The sequence below is a fragment of the Blennius ocellaris genome, assembly GCF_963422515.1.
Source record: "Blennius ocellaris genome assembly, chromosome: 1".
NCBI lineage: Eukaryota > Metazoa > Chordata > Actinopteri > Blenniiformes > Blenniidae > Blennius > Blennius ocellaris.
Genome location: NC_137650.1, coordinates 30892887 through 30919561, shown reverse-complemented (window position 1 = coordinate 30919561; position 26675 = coordinate 30892887). Strand labels below are relative to the sequence as shown.

The following is a 26675-nucleotide window of genomic DNA, read 5'->3' as shown; positions in this document are numbered from 1 at the left end:
ATAATTTTGTCATGAGGTGAGGTGTTTCTTTTAACGTCTTTGTTGAAGTTTTAAATATCAGGAGGCCTGTTCAGTTATATTTTCATGCTGCTGAGGACTTCAGGCTGCTGACTTCAAACTTGAAACAAGATGACGAACTTCCCCTCATTTACACTCTTTATTCCAAGACTATACCAAATGTCTGAATACAATCTAGATGTGATTTCAAAACGCTTACTGAACCTGGCCGTTTGTGGCTGCCTCATGTCTGATGCGGCGCTGACCCATGAGCAATCGTACCCCAACCGAGCTGCACCTTTCCATCACACCTTCTGAATCATACTCAACCCGTCAGCACTACTCTGCTTATTCCTTCTGCGGTATGCGTTGATGCATTACTCACCCAACAACTGATCCACCTGTAGTCCAGCTTCCTCTTTCCTCTTGGGAGGAAGTTAGCGCTTCGCAGAGCTGTGCTTTACATTAATGCTCTCCATGCTCCACATTGACATCATAATCTATTCCACATGAGTTAGCTCCGAAGATCTGCGCATGTTAATCACCCGGGCCGCAAATCTTAATGCAAGTCAGAGTTGGTGCTGTTGCTTTTGAAGACTGCGCAATGGAGGTGCTGTGACTTCCAAAAATGTCTCAAAAAGCACATACATTTTTCTTCACTCCAGCCACCGCAAAGATATTAGATTTACAGGCTCGATTGGATGGATTGTCACTCACTCAGCTGTCACACTCACACAAAAATCAGATAAATGCTGCAACATGTGTGTTCATCTTATGCGTAAGTGTACACAATTACACAGAAGCTGCGTCTGCCATCATCTCCTTATGTTGGAATGAGCAGCTCTGCCTTCTATAAATGACAAGTGTATGAACAAACCGATGATCTGGAGAATGATCTCATTGCCTTTCACCCATATTTTCAGCCTGAATGGGCTCCAATTCTCTATGACCTCTTTTTGAATAAAGTAGTTGTGGATGATAAATGGGTGTTTGACTTATTTGACACGGCAAATATATCCAGGTGGACACATAATACCCTGAGGATTGTAGTTTCTTCTCATCTATCTATCTGTTTCATGTGAGGTGAATAGTTTTCTGACATGTAACAAAGTTCAGTTACCAGTTTTCTGTCAAAACATCACAGCATCACCCACCGCCCCAAATTCCCACCTCCATTCCTAATAAATTAGCATTTAATAGAAGTCAAATGTTTCCTCCTTTTCTAAACACGGTAACCACAAACTGGCTCATTTATTACGCCCATAATTCATCAGACACCTCTACTTTCTTGAGAGAAGTGCATACATGTATATACAGTACATCTTTATTCACTCAAAGCAACAAGTTGCCAATAAACAACATCTTACAAATATATTAGCACCCCTTAAACAGGATTTTAACTGGATGGGGTCGAAGAATGGACAATTTTAGTGACGTTTTAATGTTATAATGTTTTCATTTCAGACATGAGACACATCCTAACTTTCTGCAAAGCAGTAATAAAGTTCTGAGTTTGTCACCTTATGAAAGCAATCCAGTTTTTAAAATGGATAAACAACTCAGCTAATCAGGGGTTCAGGAAGTCAAAATGTAATTTAATTTAATTTAATGTAATCCATGATGATTGATGAAATTATATACATTTCAGAACCAGGAGTTTTTTTGCACTTCTACTAAAGTGAATACTTTTATGAGTACTTTTTGCCAACTCTGCTACAAACCCATTCGTTACTTGATACCAACTTAATCAAGAACCCTCAATAACTGTAATACCTTTCTGACTGTGTGGAAATCTTAAAGGCTTTAATATAAAATAACATTTCATGCTTGAAATAATGGTTTCTTTCACAATTGCAAAGTATTTGTAGTCACAGGTATCAAGTCTGCAACACACTAATGTGTCCTCTATGCATTTTCTCTTAATTACACTTTGGGCATGAATGATGATGTCAAGACAATCAGACCAGAACTTCTGCCGGTTCATTTTCCTCTCCAATAAAAATAGTCTGACTGGAAAGCCAAAGCAGCTCCGTCACATATCCATTTATTTTACAGCAAACCTTACCACTAAGTTTCACTAAGTGTTATTTAGGTCACTTTTCCAGATGATAATGACCACAGCATCCCTAAGTAGCCAGTGCCCTCAGCCTCACCCTTTTATCATATTTGAACTTGTTTCTTTACACATTTAAGATGTTTTTCATTCAGACATAATGTTTAATGAACAAAGGGGCTGACACACTGGGAAAAAAAATAATCAGTTTCTACAGTCCTGCATTGAACTGGCCCCAAACCAGCCAATACAATGACGGATGGCCTGCATGTTTTATGTATTACTGCAGTGAGAGCCAGAAAAGCTCAAAGCTTCGGCCTGCTTTCGTTCCATAACAATGATCCTAATGCCTCCATGTTGTGATCGTGACAGATTTTATACTGAGCAAAGTTTCCAGAGTGAGATCATTGAACAGTGAGAACAGTGAAAAAGTTCAACCGAAAAATCCGGGATTTAGTAGCATGTCAATGAAATGAGCAGCATTGTGTAAATGTACACATTTGATGCTTTGGATAATTTTGTGGATCCTGTTGCTGCTTGCAGAAAAACTTCCGATTGCATGAGGTAGTGCCACCCATTCATCTTTTTTCCACTCTTAGTTCACATGAGAATGTGGCGTCAACTTGGGAGTTGCTGGTTAGTACATTTTCTGTTAAAAATGTAAATATTTCCGTCCCCCAAAACATTATTTGCATTATCCATCCCACACACACTCTCCTCCTCTCAACGTTCTACCATGAGATTGTTTTGATGGTTCCCATTTCGAAAAGCACGGAGTATCACAACCACATGTGAGTTTATTGTACACAGGCAACACTTTCATTACCTATAATGTAAACATTACATGTACCGGTAAGTTTATTAACACATTGAGGACAGTGTCTCCAATAGACGAGCCCAGTGGGCATCTTAAAGTTACACTTTATGGAGGAACTAATTTAAATTGTTCTTATTTGTGCAGGTGCAGCAGACAAAATGGCCTTTAATGGTGTGTGTGTGTGTGTGTGTGTGTGTGTGTGTGTGTGTGTGTGTGTGTGTGTGTGTGTGTGTGTGTGTGTGTGTGTGTGTGTGTGTGTGTGTGCGTGTGCGTGTGCGTGTGCGTGCTTGCGTGCGTGCATGTGTGGCTATAGAGGAATAATTATGCAGAAAACATGATGTAATGAATCTATCCAGACACACGCTGTAATTAAATGAGTGAAACAGTAAACAAGGAGCAGTGAGTCATGGTGTCATTTTCTGCTGATGAAGACAGTGAAGTCATCAGAAATCCATATGAGAAAGTGATATTGCCTCACAGTTCCTACAACAAACATTTGCCTCACACCAAGTATTCATCTCTATTTGAATGCAGGGTTTCCTCACATAGGCTGGAAAAAAATCATATAGTCAATAAAGCAATGCATTTACTATGAAACTGACTGTATGTCCTTATTTACACTGTACAGTTATTGTTAAAACAATCTATTGTTTCAGTAAGTCAAACCTTTATGTATAACAGATTTTTAAAATATGGCTTAATAGAATATATAAGAATTGCTCATCCTCTTTTTTTATATCAATATTTCTGCACCGCTGATGTGATGTCAATGTCCCATCCAATCCAAATGCTATATTTCCAGAATTTTTGTAAGAACTTCTGGAGCCTATCGCACAATGAGACATGACATTAGTCTTTGTCCGTGCTGCTTCTCCCTCATCACATCATCTCCTCCCACTCCTTCCTCTGGCTTTGTCTGTTTCTCGATCGAAACTAAGTGAAGCAGCACAGCAGCCAGCTCGATCTCCTCCAGATGTGTTGGGACGATAAAGGGAGTTTTTGTTATCAAGTCAGACCAACTGAAAGAAAGAGGATCAGGCATATAAAAAAAAAAAAAAAAAGATTTTTGGTAATGATTTTGTAAAAGATCTTGAATTCCTCATCCTCATGTAAACTATTCAATAGTCTTTACTATCATAGCAAACTAATAATACAATTACGAGAACACATAATTCAGCTTCTTCATTTATTTTATTTGTGAATAGTTACCGTATTCCATTACATCAACACATCATTCACAAATAGAACACATTTCTCCAGAAACCAGAAGAATGGGTGCTATTTAGCATCTCAAAATATATCTCGTATATGTGTAATTTTGAGATGCTTCCTGCATTTAACTATATATCTGGATACTGATGAATTTACGCTGCGAAGTTAAGATTTCAAAGTAAGTTTTCCTACAAAGGCAGAAAAGTGGTTTAAACTACAATATAAAGACATGAATCAACGAATAGGTAAAAGCCAATCAAAGAAATCCATCATGCAACTGTAAACAGCTAAGAATTTGTCCACAGGCTCTATTCAACTTATGGAGCCAATTTATCCCTCAGGATTGTTGGATTAGTCATTACTAAGGGGAAAAAATTACCATCGATTGGAAATTTTCCCGTAAAAGGAACTGCTGTTTGTAATTTATTTTCAGGGGATAGCAGTGTTTTGGTAACATGCATGCAGAAGGTGACAGAATGCTGCAAACAGAGGACAGAGTTTTATGAGATTTCACTGCATTTTGCACAGGAAGGTTTCATTAAAAAAAAAAGTGTTTTTTTTAAGATATTCAAAGTTTGTAAGAATTTATTAAGATGTTTAGTTGAAGTCAGACTTTTCATCATGTCATACCAGTTTCTACTAAAACAAAGGGAGTTCAAATTAGTTTAATTAATCTGACTTAAAGTCAGCAAATAATCTAAGGATCATGGCATATTAAAAAAACCAAAAAGCTAAACACAAATGCACAGGAAGAATGTTACTAAAGTTACTGGTGGACACTGCTGACTACTACATGGTAACCACTCATGCCAACCAGTAGTTTTGACGTTTTCTCCAAATGTCCCATGCTGAGACTAGATTTTGAATGAACAATCTGACAGTTGGTGTCGTTGCCTGCTGCAGGGTGACAGCTCAGAGGAGCCAGGAGGATGCTGAGGAGGTGGAACGGGAACGGAGGAGGAGAGCCAGGGACAAGCAGAGAGGAGAGGAAGGCTTCTCCTGGCCGGAGCCCCCTCAACACAGCGACCTCCTGCACAACACAGAGTGAGTTACACCTCCTGACATATTTGATGTAACATGTCAGACGCACTACTGAATTTTAACAGCACAAGTGTAGACATACGGTCATGCCACAATGTAGTAAAACAAAAATAAAAGGTCTTCTGTTGCACTCTCTTATTTTCCAAATAATTCTTGTGACCTGCTATCCATGCAGTTACTAATCATCATCTGTGATTGACTTGGTTGTTGATGTTTACATCAGTGTGCCCCACCAGTAGTGCTGATTAGAGAGGAAAATGCTTGTGTGTGTGTGCAATGTTCAGATCAGTGATTCTGCAGGTGAACGAGCTGAGGAAGCTGCTTTGCTGTCAACTCATGGTCTGAAAAGGAATCTCAGGGGAAAGTAACTTCATTACACTGCAACTGTGCAACTCAATTCAAGGATCATCAAATACTCACTTTTTAAATCTTGCATTCACAATGAAACATAAAGGAGGTGTCTTCACTTTGACTTACCAAGGTAATCTGAAGCTAGATTTGAATAAGCAATAATGATAATTTATTATTATTATTATTATTATAGATATATTATAGATCCAGCACATTCCATCATAATATCACTAATTAAATAATTGTGTGGTTCCAAACTACCATCTTAAGAGAAATATCAAGTTTCTGCTGTGGTTCAGTCCATGGACCTCAGTTGACCTGAGCAGTGCCTCTTTGTTTGGTGTTTCCATGGTTCCTGTTGCTGTTGTGATGGAGCTTGAAAGTGCAGGTCCCGTCTGCCACCTGCTGAATGTCTTCCATCACTCTGGGTGACACGTGAGACCGCTGCTTACCTGGGTGTACAACTCAGCAGCAGCTGCAGGTCACTTAGCTTGTTCAAGTTCGAAAGGTTTTGTATTTCTGCATTATCTATTATGGATGGTGGATGGGTGGATGGATGGATGGGTGGATGGATGTTTTCTAAGGCCTTTGTCTTGACAGAAACAAATCTTGATACAGAAATCGATATATGATGCATAAAATGACATCAGTGTGTTGTGGTGTCGGGAAGTGAAGAGATAGTAGAGATTATTTTTATTTCACACCTCGACTTGAAAATTCATCTTTGTCTTTTAAAAAAGGCCAAAGTTGCCGAATTGTTTCGTTTATTAAAATTCAGTTAATTGAGCACAGATTGAATATTTCCCTCTCTACCTCCTCATTTGCAAGTCATTTAAACATTTTATTATTAAGCTTGTTTTTGTGTTTTTGTTTTTGTTATTTTTTTCTCCTTCTGAGCAATAAATCTTCCATGAACAGCTTTAAGTCATCTTACCTCACAGTTATCTTCTGTGTCCAGGTCTGATGGGGAGCTGAAGCCCAGCTGCTGCTTGGTCCTGGACGAAGACGAAGGCTTCAGTGACTGGAGCCACAGGTTGGAGCACCGTAACGAGCAGGAGATGCAGGACGTCTGCAGGGCCAGACGGCGGCGGCCCGTGGCGCCACCAGGCCCGGAGAAGGAGAAGCAGCGGGGGAAAGAGGAGGAGCAGACGGAGGGAGAGGATCTGGAGCAAACCAGACAATCTGAAGCTGCTGCTGTGGCAACAAGACCTCCAGAGAAGCTCCACAGATCAGCTGCTGAGGTTTCTACCTGGCAAAATATCAAACAAGTCTGTTTGATTCTTCTTGGCTTAAACACTTCAGATTAGATTCATCTACCATCTGTTATGAAGATTATAGTGACGAGGGCCTGGAGCCAATCCTAAGTGGTCATGAGACAGAAAGTCTAGCTATGCCCTGGACAGATCCCTGCTCCATTCGCTTTACCTAATTATCTTTTCATTGAGAAGCTTGTACCTGGAGAAATCCCATGCACAGGGAGAACATGCAAACTGTACACAGAAATACCACAAACTGAACTGGGATATTTTCTTTCGGAGGCAGGAGTGCTAAGCGCTATTTGTTGTTGAAATTCAACCAGCAAATTGTATTAAGGTGCCTGATTAGTTGGGTTGATTAATGTCTTAAGCATTAATCATAATCAGAAAGACATTTGGGAGCATTTTCAAAACAATACGTTAGGCTGAAAATACTTTTCATATCTTCAGCAAGCCAATGTATGTCAGTCGTAACATGTTATTTTTTTTAAATTGTAGGAACCCAGTAACCTGAAGGAATGCAGGACGTCTTACAGCTCGTCGGTCTTCCTGACGAAGGACACCAGGCTGCATCACGCAGCAGGCCGATCAGCCGACAGGACATCCTACCTGGCCGCAGGGACGATGAAGCCTCGGTATGCTTCACACTTTCTCTGTGCGGTTTCATTTTAAATTCTTTATTTTGCAAGGACAGTGCTCGCTGGGAAGGAAAAATCCTTATAAATGTGTCAGAATATGCAAAAGGATTTTGTTATCCACTTTTCCTGGTCAGTTCAAGGTACATCGACCAAAAAACACAAAATGTTGTATTAGTGTGATCCTGATTTTAAACAGTTTAAAAAAAAAATTCCATTAATCATCATCAGTCTGAATGCAAATCACTTGATAGCAGCACCAATAACAGGTGTGGTTATGTTCTCCACAGTGGAGGGACCTGCAAGGTGGACGGAGGGGTGGAGCAGGAGGTGGAGCAGGAGTTGGAGGAGGAGGTGGAGCAGCAGGTGCAGACTGAGCGAGAGGAAGCAGAAGAGCAGAAGCTCACATTACACAGGAAGTGGAGGTCAGCGGTGACCCAACAAAGCCCCAAAGAGGAAGAGGACGAGGAGGATGAAGAGTTGAGCTTCACACACGGAGAGGAGGACTTCCACCTCCAGACAGAGCCGAGACACAACAAGGAGGTGTTCAAGGAGGAGCGAGACAAGTCACAAACCAAGGTCATTTCTGATAGAAACTCTCCTAAAGTATGTCTACGGCATAAAACTACACACTTTAAGATTGTGGTTCCCTCCCGTTTCCATGGATCATCTTCCTTCTCTCCTGTTACACCAACCTCTCCATCTTTTTCATCACTACATTCATGAATCACATGTCCAAACCATGTCCATCACTCATCAATGCAAGACCCTTTTCCCTATTGTTTCAAATTTTACCATTGGGTCTATTAAGTCTATTTGATGGAAAGAGATGAATGAATAACTGGCAGCAGAAAAAAATTTTTTTTTTCGGTAAACAACAAATCATTCACAGACCCGCCCCGTCAAAATCTCTCATCATAGCCAGCAAACAATCTGTTGCTAAGATGGTGGAGCAAATGTTCCTCCAATCCATCTGTTGGACAGTTCTTGAGAGTGACGTTGAAGTCCAAGTTGCTCCCAGGTGTTGGCGAAAACTGATCATATAAAGTGAGACTGGTAAATCGGTGAAGATGTCACATGTCATATGGCTGAAGTCCACTGAATTGAAAGAACATTTTTTGAAATCTCATGGTTCTGCTCTTGTGAATAAATCGTTTTATCTTTATATTAAAAATTTGACACAAAGGCGTCATAGTAAAAGAAAAAAGATTTGAACAATTTCAGCTATTTGCCTATAAATGCTTTCTCAACAGGAGGGACAGGAAGCAGGGTTTTTTTTTAATCTTCTTTTCTTCTTTATTTTTAATGGCTTGATGAAATGTGCACATCCTAGTTATATAACCTCCTGTTAATAGTCTGGCTCTAAACCTGAACGCATGAAAGTAAAACTGCTGCTTTGGCTCGCAGGGTGTATAAGTGAAATGTAGCTTGAAAGCAGATATGACGTAAAGCACAGCAAAGAATTCCAGTTTTTAGCACCAACTCTGTGCCAGCTATTCATTAGTCCTGTACCACCAAATATTCCAGTACTGAGAAGTGGAGTGAACAACTTTTTAAGTGTTTTCATCTTGGTTTTTTGAGTGTTTTCAACTCACCTCAATGAAAGTGAGTTGAAATCAAATGTTGATTGTTAAATAGGGTTTTGCTTCAATGTCACTCCAGAGATCAGAGGAGATTGGATCCAGGGGGGCCGAGGAGGTCAACGCAGAATCTGATTTGTCGGCCTGCAGCATCATCGACAGCGAGGAGCCGTTAAACTGCTACGGGCCCATGAGCCCCACATTCAAGGTAGCTCATAAAACCCAGGGTGGTCTGTAGCGAGACTTCAGGTCTCCTCATGTATGGAGTGTCCATTGTTTTTCTTGTTGAGGTAACGTCTACAGCTGTGATGGTGATATTATGTTGTGGGTTTTTTTTTTTGTTTTTTTTTATACCTTTTAACCAACTGTGTTTTTGTCTTTTTGATGTGTCTTTCCAGAAACTCCTCATCCAGTTCTACCCAGTGAGTATGGCGCTAATGTATTTTATGCGATGTTATAGTGATATTTGTTGTTTTTATCTGATGGATGAGCTGTTTCAGTGTCACACACAGCACAAACACAAAACACAAATGAATGTAATGGGTACACTCACTAAACACTCTGGAAAAGCAGTCAACCTGCCTTTAAATGAATCCATCATACAGTAAAGCGTTTACTGCCAAGGATTTCCAAAGTGAGGTGAGATGAGCCCCCTACAGAGTTTGAACCAGTTACCCTTCATTAGTTTGTTTATACCGTTTTGAAAAGCGCTGCTTTACTAAGTGTAAAAGACAGATCACTATTATGAAACTTGTAATGCAGAAATGATTACTGAGTCTCTCTGTCTTCAACTATTGGACTGTTTGCATTCATTCCCTAAGCATTAATTGAAGCTGTTGCTCTATGTCTATTGTAACTAAACTCATGTTCACTGGTGGATGAAATTTCACAATAAGTGTCAAACGATCAGTAATATTAACATCCGCTTGGAGCCAGATTATCTGTAATGCATTAACAGTCCTTGACAACACATTAGTTTCACTATTGACGAGCTGTCTTCTGCTATCTGCATGTTTTTCTCAGTTGTTTAGTTGCCGCTTCCTCTTCTTTTCATTAAAATTGATTTATTTCAAAAAGTGTGTACATCAAGAGCATCGGCCTCCTACTAACTTCTGCTGAACTTATAAGTGAATCACTCATCAGTTAATGTGTCACAGCAAAACTATAACACAGCTATGTCCATCATTAAGGCACCTGCATTTACTTTTCTACTTTATAAAAACAAAACAAATGAATAGTTTGAATGAGGAAGAAACATGTGATCCGCTATTTAAACTCCTTTACGTCTGCCAACCAATGCAGTCAAAACTAAAGCTGGATTTCACAACCTTAATCAATTTATCCGGGGGAGTTTAGAAAAAGGCTTTAAAATGATTGAGGGCAATGGAAATATTAAATCATCGTCTGCAGTGATCCGTGCCTCAGCTCAGTGTTTCTCTGTGCAGGATGAAGCCAACAGCCGAGTCTCGACAGATGGAAAATGCACGGTGAGCGCTCCTTTTTCAAAAACGGTCAGGGTCAAAGATAGCGGGTGATGTCATCCAGGGCCAGCTCCAGAAAACAGACGCAAGAGGAGGGAGAATGGCTCTTTGTTTTCTGCATGTCGTACGATAGTGTGGAACATTTTATAGAAACATTACCATGCAAAAATTTAGAAAGGATGGTTTAAAAAAACATACTTGTATACTTAAGAGAGGAAGTAGAGTTTGTGTAAATGTTTATTACTGTTGTAAAGTGCCTGGATGTGTTGCTGCAGACGAGGAATGGGAGCTCCTTGGAGGTCTGTGGTTAGTGTCAGTGCTAAATAGCTTTAGTAATTATGGTGCGTTTAATGAAAGATTATTTGAGTTTATTGGATTTGCTGGATTAGGAATCACTCATGTATAAAAATGGAAAGCTCCGTTTTATTTTATGTCTTTTGCTGAAAAGAACATGGATTTTTTTTTTTGTATTTTGTATGTGTGTTTTGCAAAGAAGGCAGAATTACTGTAACATATTGTTTAAAAAAAATCCTGTGCATTTTACATGTTGACTGTGTTCTTTTCTTCCTTCAGATTATAGAGAGAACAGAGTCTCTGAGGAAAAGGTGAGGCTGAGTTAGAAAACATAACAACACATTTTCAATACAGACAACATGTGCCAGAATACAGTCCATTTATACCTAAATTACAACTACATTTGTTATCAATTATCCTAAAGGTATACAAAAAATTATTAATATTAATAGACAATTGTTCAATTTGATGTTTGGAAATGAACAACAGCTCGTTTGGAAAGAAAACAAACTCTCTGCTCTGACAAAGTTTAACTGAAATCCACACAGAATATGACTCAAATATTCTTATAATTTATGTTTTCTCCTTCAGCACCAGCAACATAAAGAAGACGCCTCCACCTGCTCCGATTTCCAAGATTGACAAGAAGCTGGAGCTGTACACTCACGCTCTGGAGGTAAGTCTATTAGCAAACTGTCAAAACCAGGAGGTTGCTGGTTTGATTCTCCACTGTGGACATCAAGTATTCGACCTGGCTGATGGTATTATTTACCTCAGGTCTCCTCGAAGGAGGGAAGATCAGGCTGCCAGGCACCGACAGACCTGATGAGTCCCACTGAGCCTGTCGCATCCAAGAAGAACATGTTTGAAGCTCGAGAAGTTGGAACCCAAAATAACATCTCAGCCACACCTCACAAGGTCAGGTTGCCCTCCACATAATAATAACGGTTCCTCTCAATATGTTGTTTCTGCACATTTCATAGAATGTATTATCCCAACATTGATCACTTTGGTGCAGTTTAATGCTGACATGTGAAATGTTGTGGATAGAAGCCTGAATCCAGAGAATATAATGCATATAGTGCAGCTTCTTCACTGTTCTCCACTGTAAAATGTGCTTTCACTAAGATCTGCACATAAAACCTGCATAAATAATGGATTTCCTGGCTCCATGACATCTGTATAGGTGATTGTTTTGATTGAACCGATGCCAGGAATGTGTTTTTCACTGCCGCCTCAGGACGCAGATGTTTTAAAAGTTGGTGTGGCTGATCTCATCAACCAGTGGGTGAAAGGAAGTGAAGATGGAAGCAGGTGTAGCTCCCCATTCAAACCTGCAGTATGTCCGATTTTTTTCCTCAATGCACAAACCACCATTTTTGCATGAAATGTATTTTATGTATTCACCTTGAGCTTACTGTGTTTTTCAAGGCACGTTACCCTGCTTTCATCTCATGTGCATATTTTCCACCCGCTGTTTGGACTGTAACTATACAACAATTTGTTTGTACTGATGTAATTAATTTCACATTTTCTTCTTCATCGTGACCTCTGTCCATTCCTTTGAGAGTAAATCTAACTTCTGCCAGTGGCTTTATGTGGAGGCATTATTTCCCACGCTCAGCTGCAACTACATGCGTGCAACTACGACCTGCGGCAACTCCTGCCAAGAGCAATTAAATCACCACTTCATTGTGTTTCCAGCACCCATCGACCTTAAACTGTGGAATAATATTGAATCGGTTTATTTGGTTAACATTAAACGCATATCTGTGTTTTAAGAGTAGCATTTAAACCCTCAAACAAGTCTCAACAATGGATTCTTTTTGGGGGATTTTTTTCTATTTTACCTCCTCATTTTTGTCCTCATTACTCTTTCTTTGCTTTATGTGCTCACACCCCATACAGCCGTGCCTCTTTCCATCTGGTGTAAATCAGCACAATTTAACAGAGTAATCAGTGAAAGCCTGCCACCGTGTGGTAACAACAACAAACTTATTTGTCTGCTCTCAGGGAGAAAATATAACACATTATCTCCTGGCAGGGAAACAGTTTACAGTTTGCACAGCGGAAGAGTATAAAATGTGTAGTCTGGTGATCAAAGCTTACAATTGTTTGCTTGTTATTAGTTTTATTTTGCAACCTATTGTTCTGGGGAAAAAAGCAGCTTGCCAAAGATCTTAATCAGGCACTGTGGCCCTTATTGTCACGGAAAACAGAGCACTCGCTTCAGTTGTAGATTTATTTATTTACTTTCAGTGTTTTGGCCATTTTTAGATTCACTATAATTGTGATTCTACTTTTTGACGATATATGACGATCTTGTGACAGGCCGAAAGTATATGATGCTACAGAGAGACAGACAAACTGAATTTAAAGGTAGAGTTTCCAGTTTTGGATGCTGATGTCACATGACTCCCTCCCACAGCCTTGAAATCAATAACAGAAGAAATAAAATTAAATTACAGCTCACCATCAAGATGAGGCACACAATGTAACAGATCGGCCTGTGTTACCCTGCTTGAATTCTGCCTGTGATTTGTTTGCCACTCTGGTTTAAACTATTGGCCTGACTGAGACTTGCTCCAGTCATCCTAAGCAGTGAATGAATGCTGATATTAAACATTATGACTCATCTCTGTTTTTCAGGAGAGCTCCTGCGGCAAAAAATACAAGTTTGTGGTGGCGGGTCACGGGAAGTATGAGAAGGTTTCCGTTGATGATGGCTGCAGTGAAAATATCTGCTGTCAGTCAGGTAGGTAAAAACCTATCAATCTTCCATCATGTTTATGACACAAACTGATTTCAAATGCTTTAAATATTCTGTTCTTCAATGTAAGTTTTTATTTGTAATGGTGAAAACATTCCCAGTAGCACGATGTTGTATTTGTTAAGTTCCCTCATTGTAGTGAATGAATTTGTGAATTGAAGTTGTCTAATAGTCAAAATTACAATTAAGTTTTTCCAAGATGTAAAATCTGCAGGGAACCAGAAATGGCTTTGAACAACGTGTCTGGTCTGTCACTGTTTTACTTGCTAGAACCATATAAACATCTTTATAGGGACAAATAGATGGGACAAATACAAAAAGGGACAAATACAAGAAGAGAGTTTCAAAATGCTTTATGCATTTTTAAAAATCACACAATGAACAAAGGCATATTAAAGCATCAGTGTAATAAATGGGGCTGTGCTTAGTTTGCAAGGGTTTAGTCTCCCTCATCAAGTGAAATTCCACATTGAGATGATCTTCTTGGGGGGAAAAACAGCTTTTTTCATAAAGTTCGGCAAAGAGACAAAACGTGTCAAAACAAACATCTGAACTTCTGATATCAACCGCAATCCTACAACTGTATCCTCTCTATTAATCAATCAGTCTTCCTACAGTAGGCCTATCATCATCATCATCATCATCATCATCATCATCATCATAATCATCATCACTATCATCATCATCATCATCATCATCATCATTATCATCATCATCATCACTATCATACATCCAGTTTGTGATCAAAACTCATCCATAGTTTTCTTTACTCCAAAATATTCCAACCCATAATCCAGATTATGTTAACTTGGATCAATGAATCTGTTATAATGGAGATAAACATTGCATTATGTCACCAAATAAGACACTGCTGTTGACCACTGTCAGTCCCAGAGAAATTATGCTTCACTCTTGCCTCTAAATTGGTTCAGTTGTCATAATCGTAGTATTTACACTTTAGTTGTGTTCAGGTACAAACACCACATGGCTGTGTACAAAACCCCCTTTTTTTTTTCTAACAATTGATAATTAAATGTTTAATGTTATATTATTTAACTCTTTGGATTTCACATGGGACTCTACCATCAGTCGCCTAAAAAAAACCTTGATTCTTTACGTCCTCACATGAACTGTTTCCCTCTTTGATATCTTGATGTGTCCCACCTCCCTTAATTTCTATCATTTTAAAAATTTCTATAAACTTAATCATCTACCTCCAGTAAATGCAGTTGGCACTTAGTGACGGGAAGCGAACACAATCGGACATTATTAAAAACCAGTATAACATTATCATGAATGCCTTCTTGTGACTGCATTTTCCTCCTCACCTACACAAACCTCTCAGTTCCCCTCTGACACAACCTCCACCCCTCGTTTGTCTGTTTGCAGTTTTTCCCAAATCCATCTGCCCCAGGAATGTAAAAGCCCCATTTATTACAGCGATTAAAAAAAAATAAAACAACAACAAAAAAGGCCTACCAGAGGTGCACACTAAAAGCTTCACTTTGTTTAGAAAAATAGAAAAAAGATAAAAGCTTCAAAAATATAACCATCGAATGAGTGACTACAATACGTGTATCCATAGCTAACTCTAGGCCTCCATCAAATGAAAAAGAAAACATGTTTGTATGATTTTCCTTTTCTTTGTTGATTTATTATTATTCTTTTAAGTCACATTTTAATTTGACTTGATTAAAAGTGCTTAAATGCCGCCCATGAATAAAAGCTGTAATGATATTTTTGACCTCATAAGTGCCAGCAAAGGTCATTTCTACTAATTTTTACATCTTCAATATTCATATATTATTCTAATATTCACAATATAATGAACGAGTCAAAGATTTGCGACACAATTTTGTTTTTTAAATAAATTGTGACAAGGCTCCATATTTGGGTGAAGTAAATATTCATTATGCAGTTATCAATCTCTTTTTGCAAACTTAATAAAAAAAAAAAAACATACATTTTGATATAATTTTCTCAATGCTGCTTCCATGCTCAAGGTAAGTCACCTTTAATTTTTTTTTTTTTTTTGCGATAAGGCACACAGGAGATAATTTCATTAAAAATCCCTCTTCATTCATTAATCACCAACAGTTATTATTATTCATCAATAGTTGTCGATGGACCAAATCCTCTGGCTTTCCTGTTAAAGTCCTTGTGTTCGTCATCCTGAGATTTGCGTTTTATTAACCCTCTTTCGAAAACTGCCGCTATTTTTGTGAGGGGCTTCTCAGCAGCTTCTTTCAGTTTCCTGGCATTAAATTTTGGGCTGTAAAGTAAAATTGGCAGACGATTGACAAAAGAAGGAACATCCATCTGATGGTCTTTGGGGGGCTTTTTTTCTTTGTCTGGATCTTTCTCGGTGCCGGTGAGCTGGTGCATAATTCTCTCCTTGGTGGAGAACATCCCAAAGAGAAGTGCGTCCCACATCTTCAATGCCAGAGGAGCTTCTTTGGTTTGAACCACCCCCTGACCGACCGATGGTTTGTCATCGACTTCATCTTTTTTCTCTGCGTTGCCTTCAGCCTCCACCTGAGGCTTTTGCTCCAGCTCTGGAAACTCCGGTTCTTCTGCCTCAACAACCATATGTTTCTTCAGCCGGGTCCACCCGCTAAGCTTACCCTTGAGGCCTTTTGGCTTTTTGCCAGCCGTTTGCTCAGAAGTTGAAGCGGGAGGTTCTGCTTTCGCAGACTTCTGGTCAGCAGTTGAAGATGCAGTTGATGTCGCTGACTTCATGGAGGGTTGTGCTGCCGGGGTGTCCGTCAACGCAGGGGCTTCCTTCAGAAGGTCCTTGCCTTTGAGTCCAGCGTTTTGCTGAGATGGCGGTGATGTTCCTCTGTTTGGGGATGGAGCTTTGATTGAGACTGAGGCCTGAGGCAAAGAGGCAGGAGTGGCAGAGTCAATCACAGCAGCTTGAACTACCGGGGCTTTTATATCAGTATCTGCAGCTGGCTGTGTTTGGGAATTGTTATTTGCTGGTTCCTCTGTTGAAGGCTGAACCTGACTGGATTGTTTGTTAATAATGTCAGGGAGGGATTCTGAAGTATCTGTATGTAAAAGTGTCACTTCAGCTGACACTATTTCTACAGTGGCGGCTGAAGGTCTTTGTTCTTCCTGCTTAACATTTAAATCTGCCTTTTGATTATTTTTACTGGTTAAAACATGATTGGCATTTACTGGAGGGGTACCTTTTGTTGAGGGGAGTTTTACTTCATTGGGTTTAGATGTTGTTGAGTCTTGCATTTGGGATTGCACATCGACCTCCGAAATTGAAATGTCTTTTGCTGTAGTTGGTTTCCTTTGTTGTTTGGAGATCTGTTCTGAAATGGACCTATCAGACCGCTGATCCAATCTAGTGGAGTTATTATTTTGTAGAGGTTCAATGGGAGGTTTAATCGGATCTGTAACGACTGATGATGACTGTTTTGGTTCTGTCAAGCCGTTGGGAATTGGGCTAGCTAACTCTAAGGAGACAGGAGTTTGAGAGGATTGAGGTAAAGTTGGGGTATAGATCTGTTTAGGTGTATAACAACGTCTTCGTTCTGGAAGAGGGGAAGCCCAAGGTCGAGTGGATGTCCGAGGACTTTGTGGGACTTTTAAATCTTTAGAGGCGTCATTGAGAGTCTGATCATGTGCAGCACTGCAGTTATTCAATGTATTGTGTGAGATGATTTGAGTATTAACAGTGTGGCTTTTTGCCTCAACACATTTTTTTGTTTCCTTGACAATGTTGGAGCTCAAAGAACTAATGCTGGTGTGAACGTTATCTTCAGACCACACAATCTGACTTGCTGCTTTAGTAGTTTTCTGCTCTACGCTGACACTGGATGTGTTAACCGTATTGTAACTGGCAGAAATTGACGTTGCTGCTTCACTTTTAGATTTGGCTGCAATTTTTGGACTTGCCAGAGATTTACTGAATATAGTTGGCTGACTGATACCTAACTGTCCCTTTACAAGTTGCTGAGTGTCAAATCCCTTCTCAGTTGGGTCAGATGACGTGTTTACCGTGAGAGGAATGGGAATAGGTGCAAACTCACCAGAGCCAGAGGGTTTAGGGCTTATTGGCTGGACTGGTGTAGATCGACTCCAGGGTCTATCTAATTTCATCTGAGGGCTTTTTGGCGGGACCTGCCTGATTCTAGGGCTCGAAGGCACAGGCGGTACAGTAGCCTGTGAACTGTTAAGTGTTGACTTTCTAGATATTTTTGTTTCTATCGTCATTGGCAGATCACTTTCTGAGTAAAGCTTGTTGGGAAGTTTGGTGTCAGCAGTTGGGGGTTTATGAATATTGTTGTCTGATCTGAATTTGTTTATCTGTGCAGTTTCATGCTGAATAACCTCTGAACCTTCTGGTTTTCCAGGTGAAACGGTGTTGGCTGAAGACGTTGGCTGATTTGCAATTGATTTGTTGACTGGTTTGGTTTCAGTGCTCGTCGTGTTTTCTTTTAAAAGATTTGAAGTTGGCTTTGATTTGGTTTCAGTAGCATGAATGTTTGCCAATCCAAAAGGTGTGATGGGTGAATGCTCTGAAGGTATTTCCCCAGTCAACAAGCCAGCCTTCTCAGGGAACAGTTGTGCATGTGTTTCTTTTTCTATTGTTAAGTTGGTACATCTGTTTGTGTCACTGTTCATATTGTTTGACAGTTTGCCCACTGTGTTTTCTTTATATGGAAGAACTACTTCTTTACTCTGAATTGTGGTTTTGGTTACCCCTTGAGTTTCACTTATTACACTGCTTGTGTTTGCATTAAAATGCCCTTCATTAACAATGTTATTATTACTATTGAATACTGTGTTGGTCTGTGGGTTTACAAACATGTTTTCTTGATTGTTAGTTTGCTTTTGTGCCACTTTTACTGGCACATTTGATGGAGTTTTCTCTGACGAAATCTGAATATCTAAACAAGTGAGTGGTTGATTAGTGGTAACATGCAGTACTGGGATAACCGCTTTAGGTTTCGCTGAGCAAGCATTTAAAGTGGGTATATTTGATAAACTTGGAGAGGGTAAACCATTCATGTTGTTTACAGATGTATTATGTTTGGAAGCTTGACCCTTTGCATTGAGTAACTGTATTAATTTGGTTCGTTGCTCAGATGAAGATACTGTGCAGACGCTTTGGTGGGTGTAACATACAGATGCAGTGACAGGCTCATGAGGTAAAAATGATCCTGTGGAGGCAATCATTTTTCCTTCAGCGAATTGGATTTGGAATGGAGATTCATTTGTCTTGGTACCCAAAATAGATAATGATTTTCCAATGTTTGTTTTATTGTGCTGAATAACCTCATCGTTTTCTTCAATGTGCTGTTTGATTTCTTCCTTGCATTTGTGTGGAATTGGGTCAGGGGCCACTTTGCAAGGAAGAAGGGTTTCTGGACTGGGTTTGGTGGGTGTTTGTGTGGCTGAGATGGATGTACCATCTGCAATGCTACTCTGTATTCCAGAAGACTGAACCATTGGCTTATCATTATTAGCATGATACTGGACAGGCTTGACAGGGAGCTGAGCATTGAGAGCATAAACTGATGATTTACCCAATCTAGCAATTTGATGAGCTTGGACGGGAGCCACCTCTTCTTTTGGAGGCTGGTATTTTGCATTTATGACCTTGGGTTCTCCTGTCCAGTTTTTATTGGACTGCAAAATTGGAGGTACTTTTTCAGGGTTAGTGTCTTTTTCTGTGACATTTCTCATCTGTGCTTTAGGTTGCGTTTTAGTGTTTGAATCTACGCTAACCCAGGTGGAGGAAGAGCTGCTATCTGTTAGACATGTTGCTTTAAGCGCTGATTCTATTGTAATCTGTGCTGCACTTTGTGTGTGTACCTCACCTGCTTTAGGCATTGGTATTGAAGCCTCGGAGTTTGAGGCTTTTGGTGTGGATACATCAGTTGTGGATTGTTGCACTGAATTCTGTGCCAAGCCAAGAGGAAGCTCAGGTTTTATTACATCCACAATAGAAGTTTTAAGTGATTGTACTCCAATTTCATGAGCTTCAGACTGACTTTCCTCAAGAACATCTTTGCTATGTGTGAAAATCCGTTCAACTGGAAGCTCTGAATCCTTTGGAGGTGAAACCAGTTGTGAAGTCTGAACTGAAGAAGAAAGATCCATGTGTCCATTGAGCTGTCTGTGAGGCTTTGAGCCTTCCAAAGATAGATCCGTTTTGTCTGTTGTGGTTTCATTAATCCCGGGTGATGCAGGGCTGCAATGGGACGTAATAGTCCTAATGCCACCATAGGCAACATATTCTGCTGGAGTAAGCCCATAATATGTAGATCGTGATTTGGACTTTGACGTTGCCAGTGACATTTGATTTTCCAATAGCGATGACAAAGATTTCCGTGCTTCAAATACAGGAGGACAATAGGGGGAAAATGCAGAAAATGGACTTGGCGGCGCTTGCATTAAAATCACGGGTGTTGGATTGAGATTCTTTGGGACAGAAAGAAATGACGGGACCTTTGGCAAAGACGAAACTTTGTCTTCTGAAGCTTGGTCTGTTATTAACTTTGTAGTGACAGTTTCTTGTACTGTTGGTTTGACCACAGACAACTCAGATGCAGTCATGTTTTCACTGTGGTGCATTTCATTATTGGTAACACTTAGATTTATTGTACTTCTTTTGATATCTAGAATTTCTATCTCTTTAAAATTGCTGGCTTGTTGAAGGGAATTTACGTTAACATCAGCCTGCTCTTGTTCCTCTGTGGGTGGTGGAGCTTTCCTTGTTGCACCAGTCTGAAGCGCTGGCTTGTGTTGTGGAGCCTCCTTGGGAAGAACTGGCGCTTTAAAATTTTGGGAGGTGTTGAAAGCAGGACTTGCCGCAAATAAAAACGGGTTTGGTTTTGATATTTCAAAAATGGGTGTGGAAACTCGGCTTGGTATATAGGCAGGAGTATTAGGTCTCACACTTGGGGTTCTGATTGCCGACGTTTTCTGCTCAGTTTTCACAACAGCTGTTTGCCCCCGGTATGCAGCAGGTAATGGTGTTTCCATGTTGGAGTTGGTTAATAATGTAAGGTCCTGGATGGACGTGGGCTTGGAGAGCTCGTAAAATGTTGCCTTTGATGTATACATCCTAGTTTGTGTGGCTTCGGATCTTGGACCATTCACTGTTTCAACCAGTGATATTTTTGAGGCAGTGACTTCAGGGGACATCTGGCTTGGAGCAAAGTTGCCATTACTTATGGGTCTAGCAGTCCAAGATGACGTCTGGCTATGGGAGTTATCCATTGAACGGCTGTTTGTCTCCCTCTGGTTGGAAATAAAAGGTTGTCTGTTTGAAACTGATAGCAGCCCTGGGACGGGAGGTAATTCTGCAACTTGAGAAGGTGCCGGGCCCAGGCCACAGTTGAGGGTGGCCGACGATAGGGTCAAACTGCGAGTTGATATTTTAGGGCTGGATTGCAACACAGTGACTGTGGCGACTGTTGTGGCTGACCCATGAGAATTAGACATCATGTTCGAATTGAAAGTAGGAGGCCATTGTGGTGGTGGAACCTGCTCGGGTGGCAGTGGGGGCGGTGAAATCCCAGGTGGCATCATGAAAGGACACGCATCGTCAAATAAGAAAGAAGAGCACTCGAACAAGGGAGCCACCTGGTCTTCGGTCGTCCTGATGTGAGCAGCATGGGGCTGGAGGGGCAAGCTCCTAGCTTGGCTGCAGGTATTGCTCTGAGGATGAGGGAATGCAGCTGCAGAGGGATCGTAGAAGGAGCTAAAGGGGAAACTAGACATGGAAGGCTCCGCATTGTAGATTGTATCGGGTGTCCTCCGTGGGCTGGACTGATCACTGTGCTCGAGGTCCGTGCTCGCTTCGTTGACAGGCGACAAGCAGGAGCGAAAGGGGATGGGCGTCTGAGAGAGGCTCCCTTTTTTCTTGGCTCGTTTCTTCTTAAGTTTCTGAAGCCTTGCGTTGTCTTTGCCCGGTTTTGGCAGTAAGGGTGGAGGATACTGCTGGGAAAGGTCAGGCTCCAGCCCGTTCATGTAGCCGACTTCCATCAGCATTTTGCAATCCTGCAATACAAATGAAACATGAGTTTACTTATCTTTTCGTCAAAATCTATATCAGTCTTTAAAGAATTAAATATTTGTTTGACAAAATATTTGTTCTGGTTATTAATTTAATCATACCAGGTAATATAAATTCTCCTAAAATCACATCACAGTTCACAGTTGATGCTTTTGTCTAGACAGACTCAAAGTTTCCCAAAACTACTTTTTGATCAAACAAATGGTATTTTGCCAATTACCTTAAATGTAACTGTTGTCTATTAGGTCTGAAAATATCAAAGCTGGAATTGGAAATGATACCATTGCCTTGTACAATGATCTAAAGAAGTTGGGTTTTTTTTAAACAAGGTGGAGGCAATAAGTACATCTTCAGTGCAAGAAAACAAAGGATATAAATCCATGATCACATTAAATAGTATTTACTTTTATTCATATTCTAATATTATATAGTTGATTAAAGTTGAAATTCAGCAAAAATAGCTATTTCAAATATATAATTAAAGTGATACCAATACTGATTAGTTTGTTTGTTTGTTTGTTTGTTTTTCTTCACAGCTGGACCATACTATGAAGATTTGTAAACCACTTCTGGAGGGGTAAAAGAAAAAAAAATACAACTGCCACTATCGCTTCATCATTGTTATTATTCTAAGCATTAAGTTGATAAAATACTTTGTTCAATTTTGTTATCGCTTGTTGTTTCCTGGAGCAGTAAAGCCGAGTAAGTCTTTTCTGTGTTTAACCTGAACGGATATTCATTTTATTCTGTGAAAAAAAAATTGAGAGAGTTTATGTGTCTTGGAATACGATTAAATAAATCCACTTCAAGTGATTACTGATTATTTACTGATGATTCCACAGCTTTTCATCCAGCTTTCTGTTTTTGCCTCTGTTGATTTACTGCCAAGCTGTCGCCATCACCTTTTTTTTTTTTTTACTCCATGGCATAGTGTATTCAGCTGTTTACCAGCTGCACTGATTTAACCCACACTAATGGCTTCGGGACAAGCCTGCAGCTGACCTTAGAAAACTATGAGCTCCCATGACAAACGTGCTCATTAGCGAGTTTCTAAAACTCTTAATTGTGTCCTGAAGATGCTGCATGAGAGCAAGAGGGATCTCTCTTGGAAATAGAAAGGCATGTGAAGCTGTTGCTTATGGCAAGGCTACTTTGAAATGATGACAAACTACTTATGGAAATAGTCTCTCAAGGAGACTGTCAGATTTATAAATGACCCCCACAAGAAATATAAGTAAACCCAAAGGATGAAGACCGACAAATACAGGAGGGTGACTAAGTTCAGGCAGGGAGGCAGGAGCATCAGTAACAAGTAAATATCCATAACCAAAGAAGCTCAAAACATGCAAAGTTGGAATAAACTTTTCAGCCAGTGATTTCACAACAGCACAAAACAAACATTCCTTCCAGTGCTTTTAGGATTATTTCAGACAAAACTGTTTAAAGATGAGATTCCGAGAGGAGCTCTATTGTTTTAAATGGCTCATAATAGAATAGAATATATATTGTCATGTGAAGTGGCTGTTTACTACATTTTTACTTGTTTGTCCTGAACAAGAGTGGCAACCTGACCTGAATTGTTTTCTCTCTGTCTGAATACTCGAGCGTCTTTTGGGTGGCACTAGTAAAGGTCCACGGTCTAATTTTAACCCGGGGGAAATAAGAGCAAACATCCTGACACCGAGCACCTGCTGCCTGCCGTCCAGCACTCAGAAACAGCCTCAGTGTGCTGGAAATCAATCTGACACCCAAATCCTCTCAGAGCTCCTCCGACTGTGAACCAAGCCTTGTGTTTCAGAGCGATGATTTCTTATAAATTTTTATTTATGTCCCGCAGAGCCTGGGTTTGGATCAAGTGAAGTGGGAGGATTATAGCGAGTGAGATATTTTACATTTGTTTAGCCCTACCTGACCTAAATGTTGTAGCATCTAAGGTGTTTGGCCGAGCTGGCCATGTTTAAACGCCTTGAGATGTTTGTATTTCTGAATCGGAGTAAATGTTTATTGTTATTCCCTGTTGTCAGAGTGACTCCTCTCATCACAGTGACAAGGAGGCCAGCTGACAAATGGGAAGCCCCCTTTTAAGGCTCTGGGGTTGGATATCTGGGAAGCTTCCACTGCAGCAGCTCAAAAGAGGAAAGTGTAAGATTAGCTTTGTGATAAACCTGTGCTATGACCTCAATCTATTGAGGTTTAAAGAAGCCAATTAGGCCTAATAGAGGAAGATCATTTAATTGTTGCAAGGCTGCTGCTTAATGATATTGAACCACTTACCTGAAGTGAGAGTCGTTTGTGTTTTGTTGGACAGGCTGCGAAGTAAACAGTGTGAAGTAAGAAAGTGGGTAGAAATGTTGGTTCGAAGTGGATATGAGGGTCAGAATGTATGTAATCCATGTGGTGATGTGCTTATCTGCTGACCTATGCATACATAGTGCAGAAACATTTAAAAATGCCAAACATTTGCTTTGCAAGCTCTCCCTCTCGTGGATAATACGTCTGATATGCATCATGCGTTTAAGATTTCAGATCGTGCACGTGCTTCTATCAAATCTTATGCATCGTTTGCAGGTTAGCACCTGGCCGACAGGTTCAGCGGAACCACCAGCTTGTCAATCAACAGACACCGAGTTTGACTGGTTTACCTTCGGCAAGCGGCTGTGGGGACAAACTGCTCTCTGCTTGTTAATCCCGGCTCAGAGTGCCACTGGGCCGTCTCATCCTGAAGTAAACTGGAGCCTTAGGGAGCGAGCCACAGTGCCCCTGGCCACTCCAAAAATAAAACTGTTGCCTTCAGTGCATGTTGCAGGGGCACATGGGGGTTTCCAGGCCACCTGAGATGGCTGAGGTGCAGCCCCTACAGGCGGGCAACAGTCGCGTCCACCTGAAGGAAGGTGGTAGCTCGGGCGGCCGCTGTGGACAAAGCTTCAGCATGAATAGACCCTTTGTGGTTGACAAGAAACCGACTAGGTTTGCTGGTCTGCAGCCCTCACGAGAATGTTGATTTTAACAAAGTCACACCTTTGCTGTGGTGAAATGAGAAGCTAAATCACAATGACAGTTTGGTATATTTACTAATTTGCTTGAAAATGCTTGAATTTGGGATGCATTTTGGCCACTGAGGAACAAATTGTACAATAATATAACCCTTGCAATTATTCTTTGCTTGCAAATATAATGTGCCACAAAATGAAATAGTGTAGCCGGCTGTGTATCATTGTAATAAAACGTCTTTCTGGAAAGTTAATTTTCTGTCGTGAACCCTTCTTCATAACCCCCTGACTGCAATCGGAAGAGTCCACCTGTCCTCCGTCTGTACTGCTTTGTCCTGTTAAGCGCTGCAGGGCAGTGCAGTAAATCATCAGCTAACCATGGGTGAAGACAAGCTACAGAAAATAATCTCACATGCTTTTTATTTAGGACTATTAGAGGAAACCTACATGCACATGAAGAGAACATGTAATGCCTCCACAGAAAAGCCTGGCCAGGAATTTGAACCCAGAGCTTCTCGCAAGAGTGTAAACCACTGCACAACCATATGGAATCCCTGTGTTTAAAGTGTTGCATGCAATTTTATCACCCATAATAATAATAATAATAATATGGTCATTATGGTAAGGTTAGTCCTTCTAAATGTTTACATACAAGAACAGTCATCAATACAGATATGATTCAATTTATTCTACATTATTTAAATAGGCATCAAACAAGTAAATTGGCATTATATGTGTGTGTGTGACGTTTAGATAGAAGAAAATGTATATCCGTGGTGTGATTTGTAAATAAACCTCCTCAACCCCACCAAAAATATATTTCATTAGGATAAACATTAGAACTGAATCTGATGTCACCATAATGAAGACAGCTTGATATTATAAACTGTTGTGAACATCACAAGTAAGACATGTAATAAGACCCTGCATGTGAGGACACCCCTTCCTGATTCCTAAGATACTGTTCTCTCTAGCCTTTGTATCCAGACAACCTCAACCAATAAAAAATCTTGTCACCTTCCTTTGTAGATCCATCATCCAAAAATAACATTTTATTTCTCGCCTGTAATTTAGTGTAAATGACTTTTCAATGTGTTACAGAGCAGTGTTATGTTTTTGTGTTCTGTCTATATTGCATTATTGATGTTTTGCCGTGAGAGGGAGATAAAAGGTTCACTCCTTAAAAATGGCATTGCAAAACTCGGAAAGAAGAAATAATCAAATTTACATTTTTTTGTAAAATGTTGAATCAAAAAATAAATATGATGACATCATAATGCCATGTTGTATTTTTTCTGCATGGTAATGAGATATTTGTATAATTCTTCTCTTGCATTTGCTAAAAAAAAAAAAAAAAGATCATATTTGTGAAGATGAGACAGACTTCATTCACAAGGTTTGTCTGTGAAGATAATCACCTTCCCAGTGTAAATCAAAAAAGTGTCCCTGTATATCTGACACAACTTTTGTTTATATTTTATGTGCAATAAAATAAATGTGTCCCATAGTCACCATTCTAAATTACCATGTAACATAATAACTACAGTATATAGAATTCTAAAATACTTTGCTTAAAAAGAAAAAAGTGTATAGATCACAAATTAAATACTCAGATTGGGTTTGGTTGTAAAATGTCTTCAGTTTATCTGTCAATAAATGCTTCTATAAACCTCATTTTACAGCATAAAACTATTTTATCTCCAGAAACACCACTGTGTGTTTAAATAGGAGGCTTTTTGAGCAACACATATGATTTTCAGTAGGTTTGTAGAATTAAGCGCAATCATTGTGGGTTTTATGTCATATATCTACGACACTTCAAATCGACCAAAAACCACAGAAACCAACACGCTTCTAATAAAGTCTATGCCCATTAGGGGCAGAATTACACATCCTGGCTTCTGCATATCTCTGAGATGAGAACTTTTCTACGTGCAATGAAATTATTTTAATGCAAACTCACTAAAAGAAAATTAAGACAAATCACCTTGTAATCAGTGATGTTGACATTTTAGTTTCCATTATCAGTTTGTCGTGTATGGAAGATGAATTATAGTAAATTAAAAAGAAGCTGCCAGTGAGGAGGTTCACACATGTAGGTGAGTGATTTGAGGAAAGACAATTCAAAAAACAGAGTAGATCCACAGTAGATACACC

The 26675-nt window shown here is 39.9% G+C and overlaps 2 protein-coding genes across 4 annotated transcripts in view; one reads left to right on the top strand and one right to left on the bottom strand.

The window, feature by feature from the left end:
• lsp1a (lymphocyte specific protein 1 a) overlaps window positions 1-22341 on the top strand; it is a 27521-nt gene extending 5180 nt beyond the window's left edge. The window contains exons 2-14 of one of the 3 annotated variants that reach the window (XM_080494468.1): window positions 4983-5123; window positions 6430-6712; window positions 7226-7362; window positions 7653-7941; window positions 9025-9150; window positions 9341-9364; window positions 10388-10429; window positions 10997-11028; window positions 11309-11393; window positions 11495-11635; window positions 11958-12056; window positions 13367-13472; window positions 22065-22341. In XM_080494468.1, the coding sequence (XP_080350594.1) occupies window positions 4983-5123; window positions 6430-6712; window positions 7226-7362; window positions 7653-7941; window positions 9025-9150; window positions 9341-9364; window positions 10388-10429; window positions 10997-11028; window positions 11309-11393; window positions 11495-11635; window positions 11958-12056; window positions 13367-13472; window positions 22065-22090 (1531 nt within the window). In that variant the 3' untranslated portion in view covers window positions 22091-22341. Of the gene's footprint in view, window positions 1-4982; window positions 5124-5437; window positions 5980-6429; window positions 6713-7225; window positions 7363-7652; window positions 7942-9024; window positions 9151-9340; window positions 9365-10387; window positions 10430-10996; window positions 11029-11308; window positions 11394-11494; window positions 11636-11957; window positions 12057-13366; window positions 13473-22064 lie in introns of those variants that run through there. The other 2 variants (XM_080494470.1, XM_080494469.1) reach the window with 2 other exon arrangements.
• On the bottom strand, window positions 13484-26675 carry LOC308128791 (uncharacterized protein). The gene is made up of 2 exons (XM_080494456.1): window positions 24171-26675; window positions 13484-21512 (listed from the first exon to the last, which is right to left on the bottom strand). The coding sequence occupies exon 2, from the start codon at window positions 21501-21503 to the stop codon at window positions 15591-15593; it is 5913 nt and encodes a 1970-aa protein (XP_080350582.1). The 5' UTR covers window positions 21504-21512; window positions 24171-26675; the 3' UTR covers window positions 13484-15590.

Excerpts from the sequence above, each read along its gene's own strand:
- LOC308128791 (XM_080494456.1), bottom strand. The coding sequence starts at position 21,503 with ATGCTGATGGAAGTCGGCTACATGAACGGGCTGGAGCCTGACCTTTCC.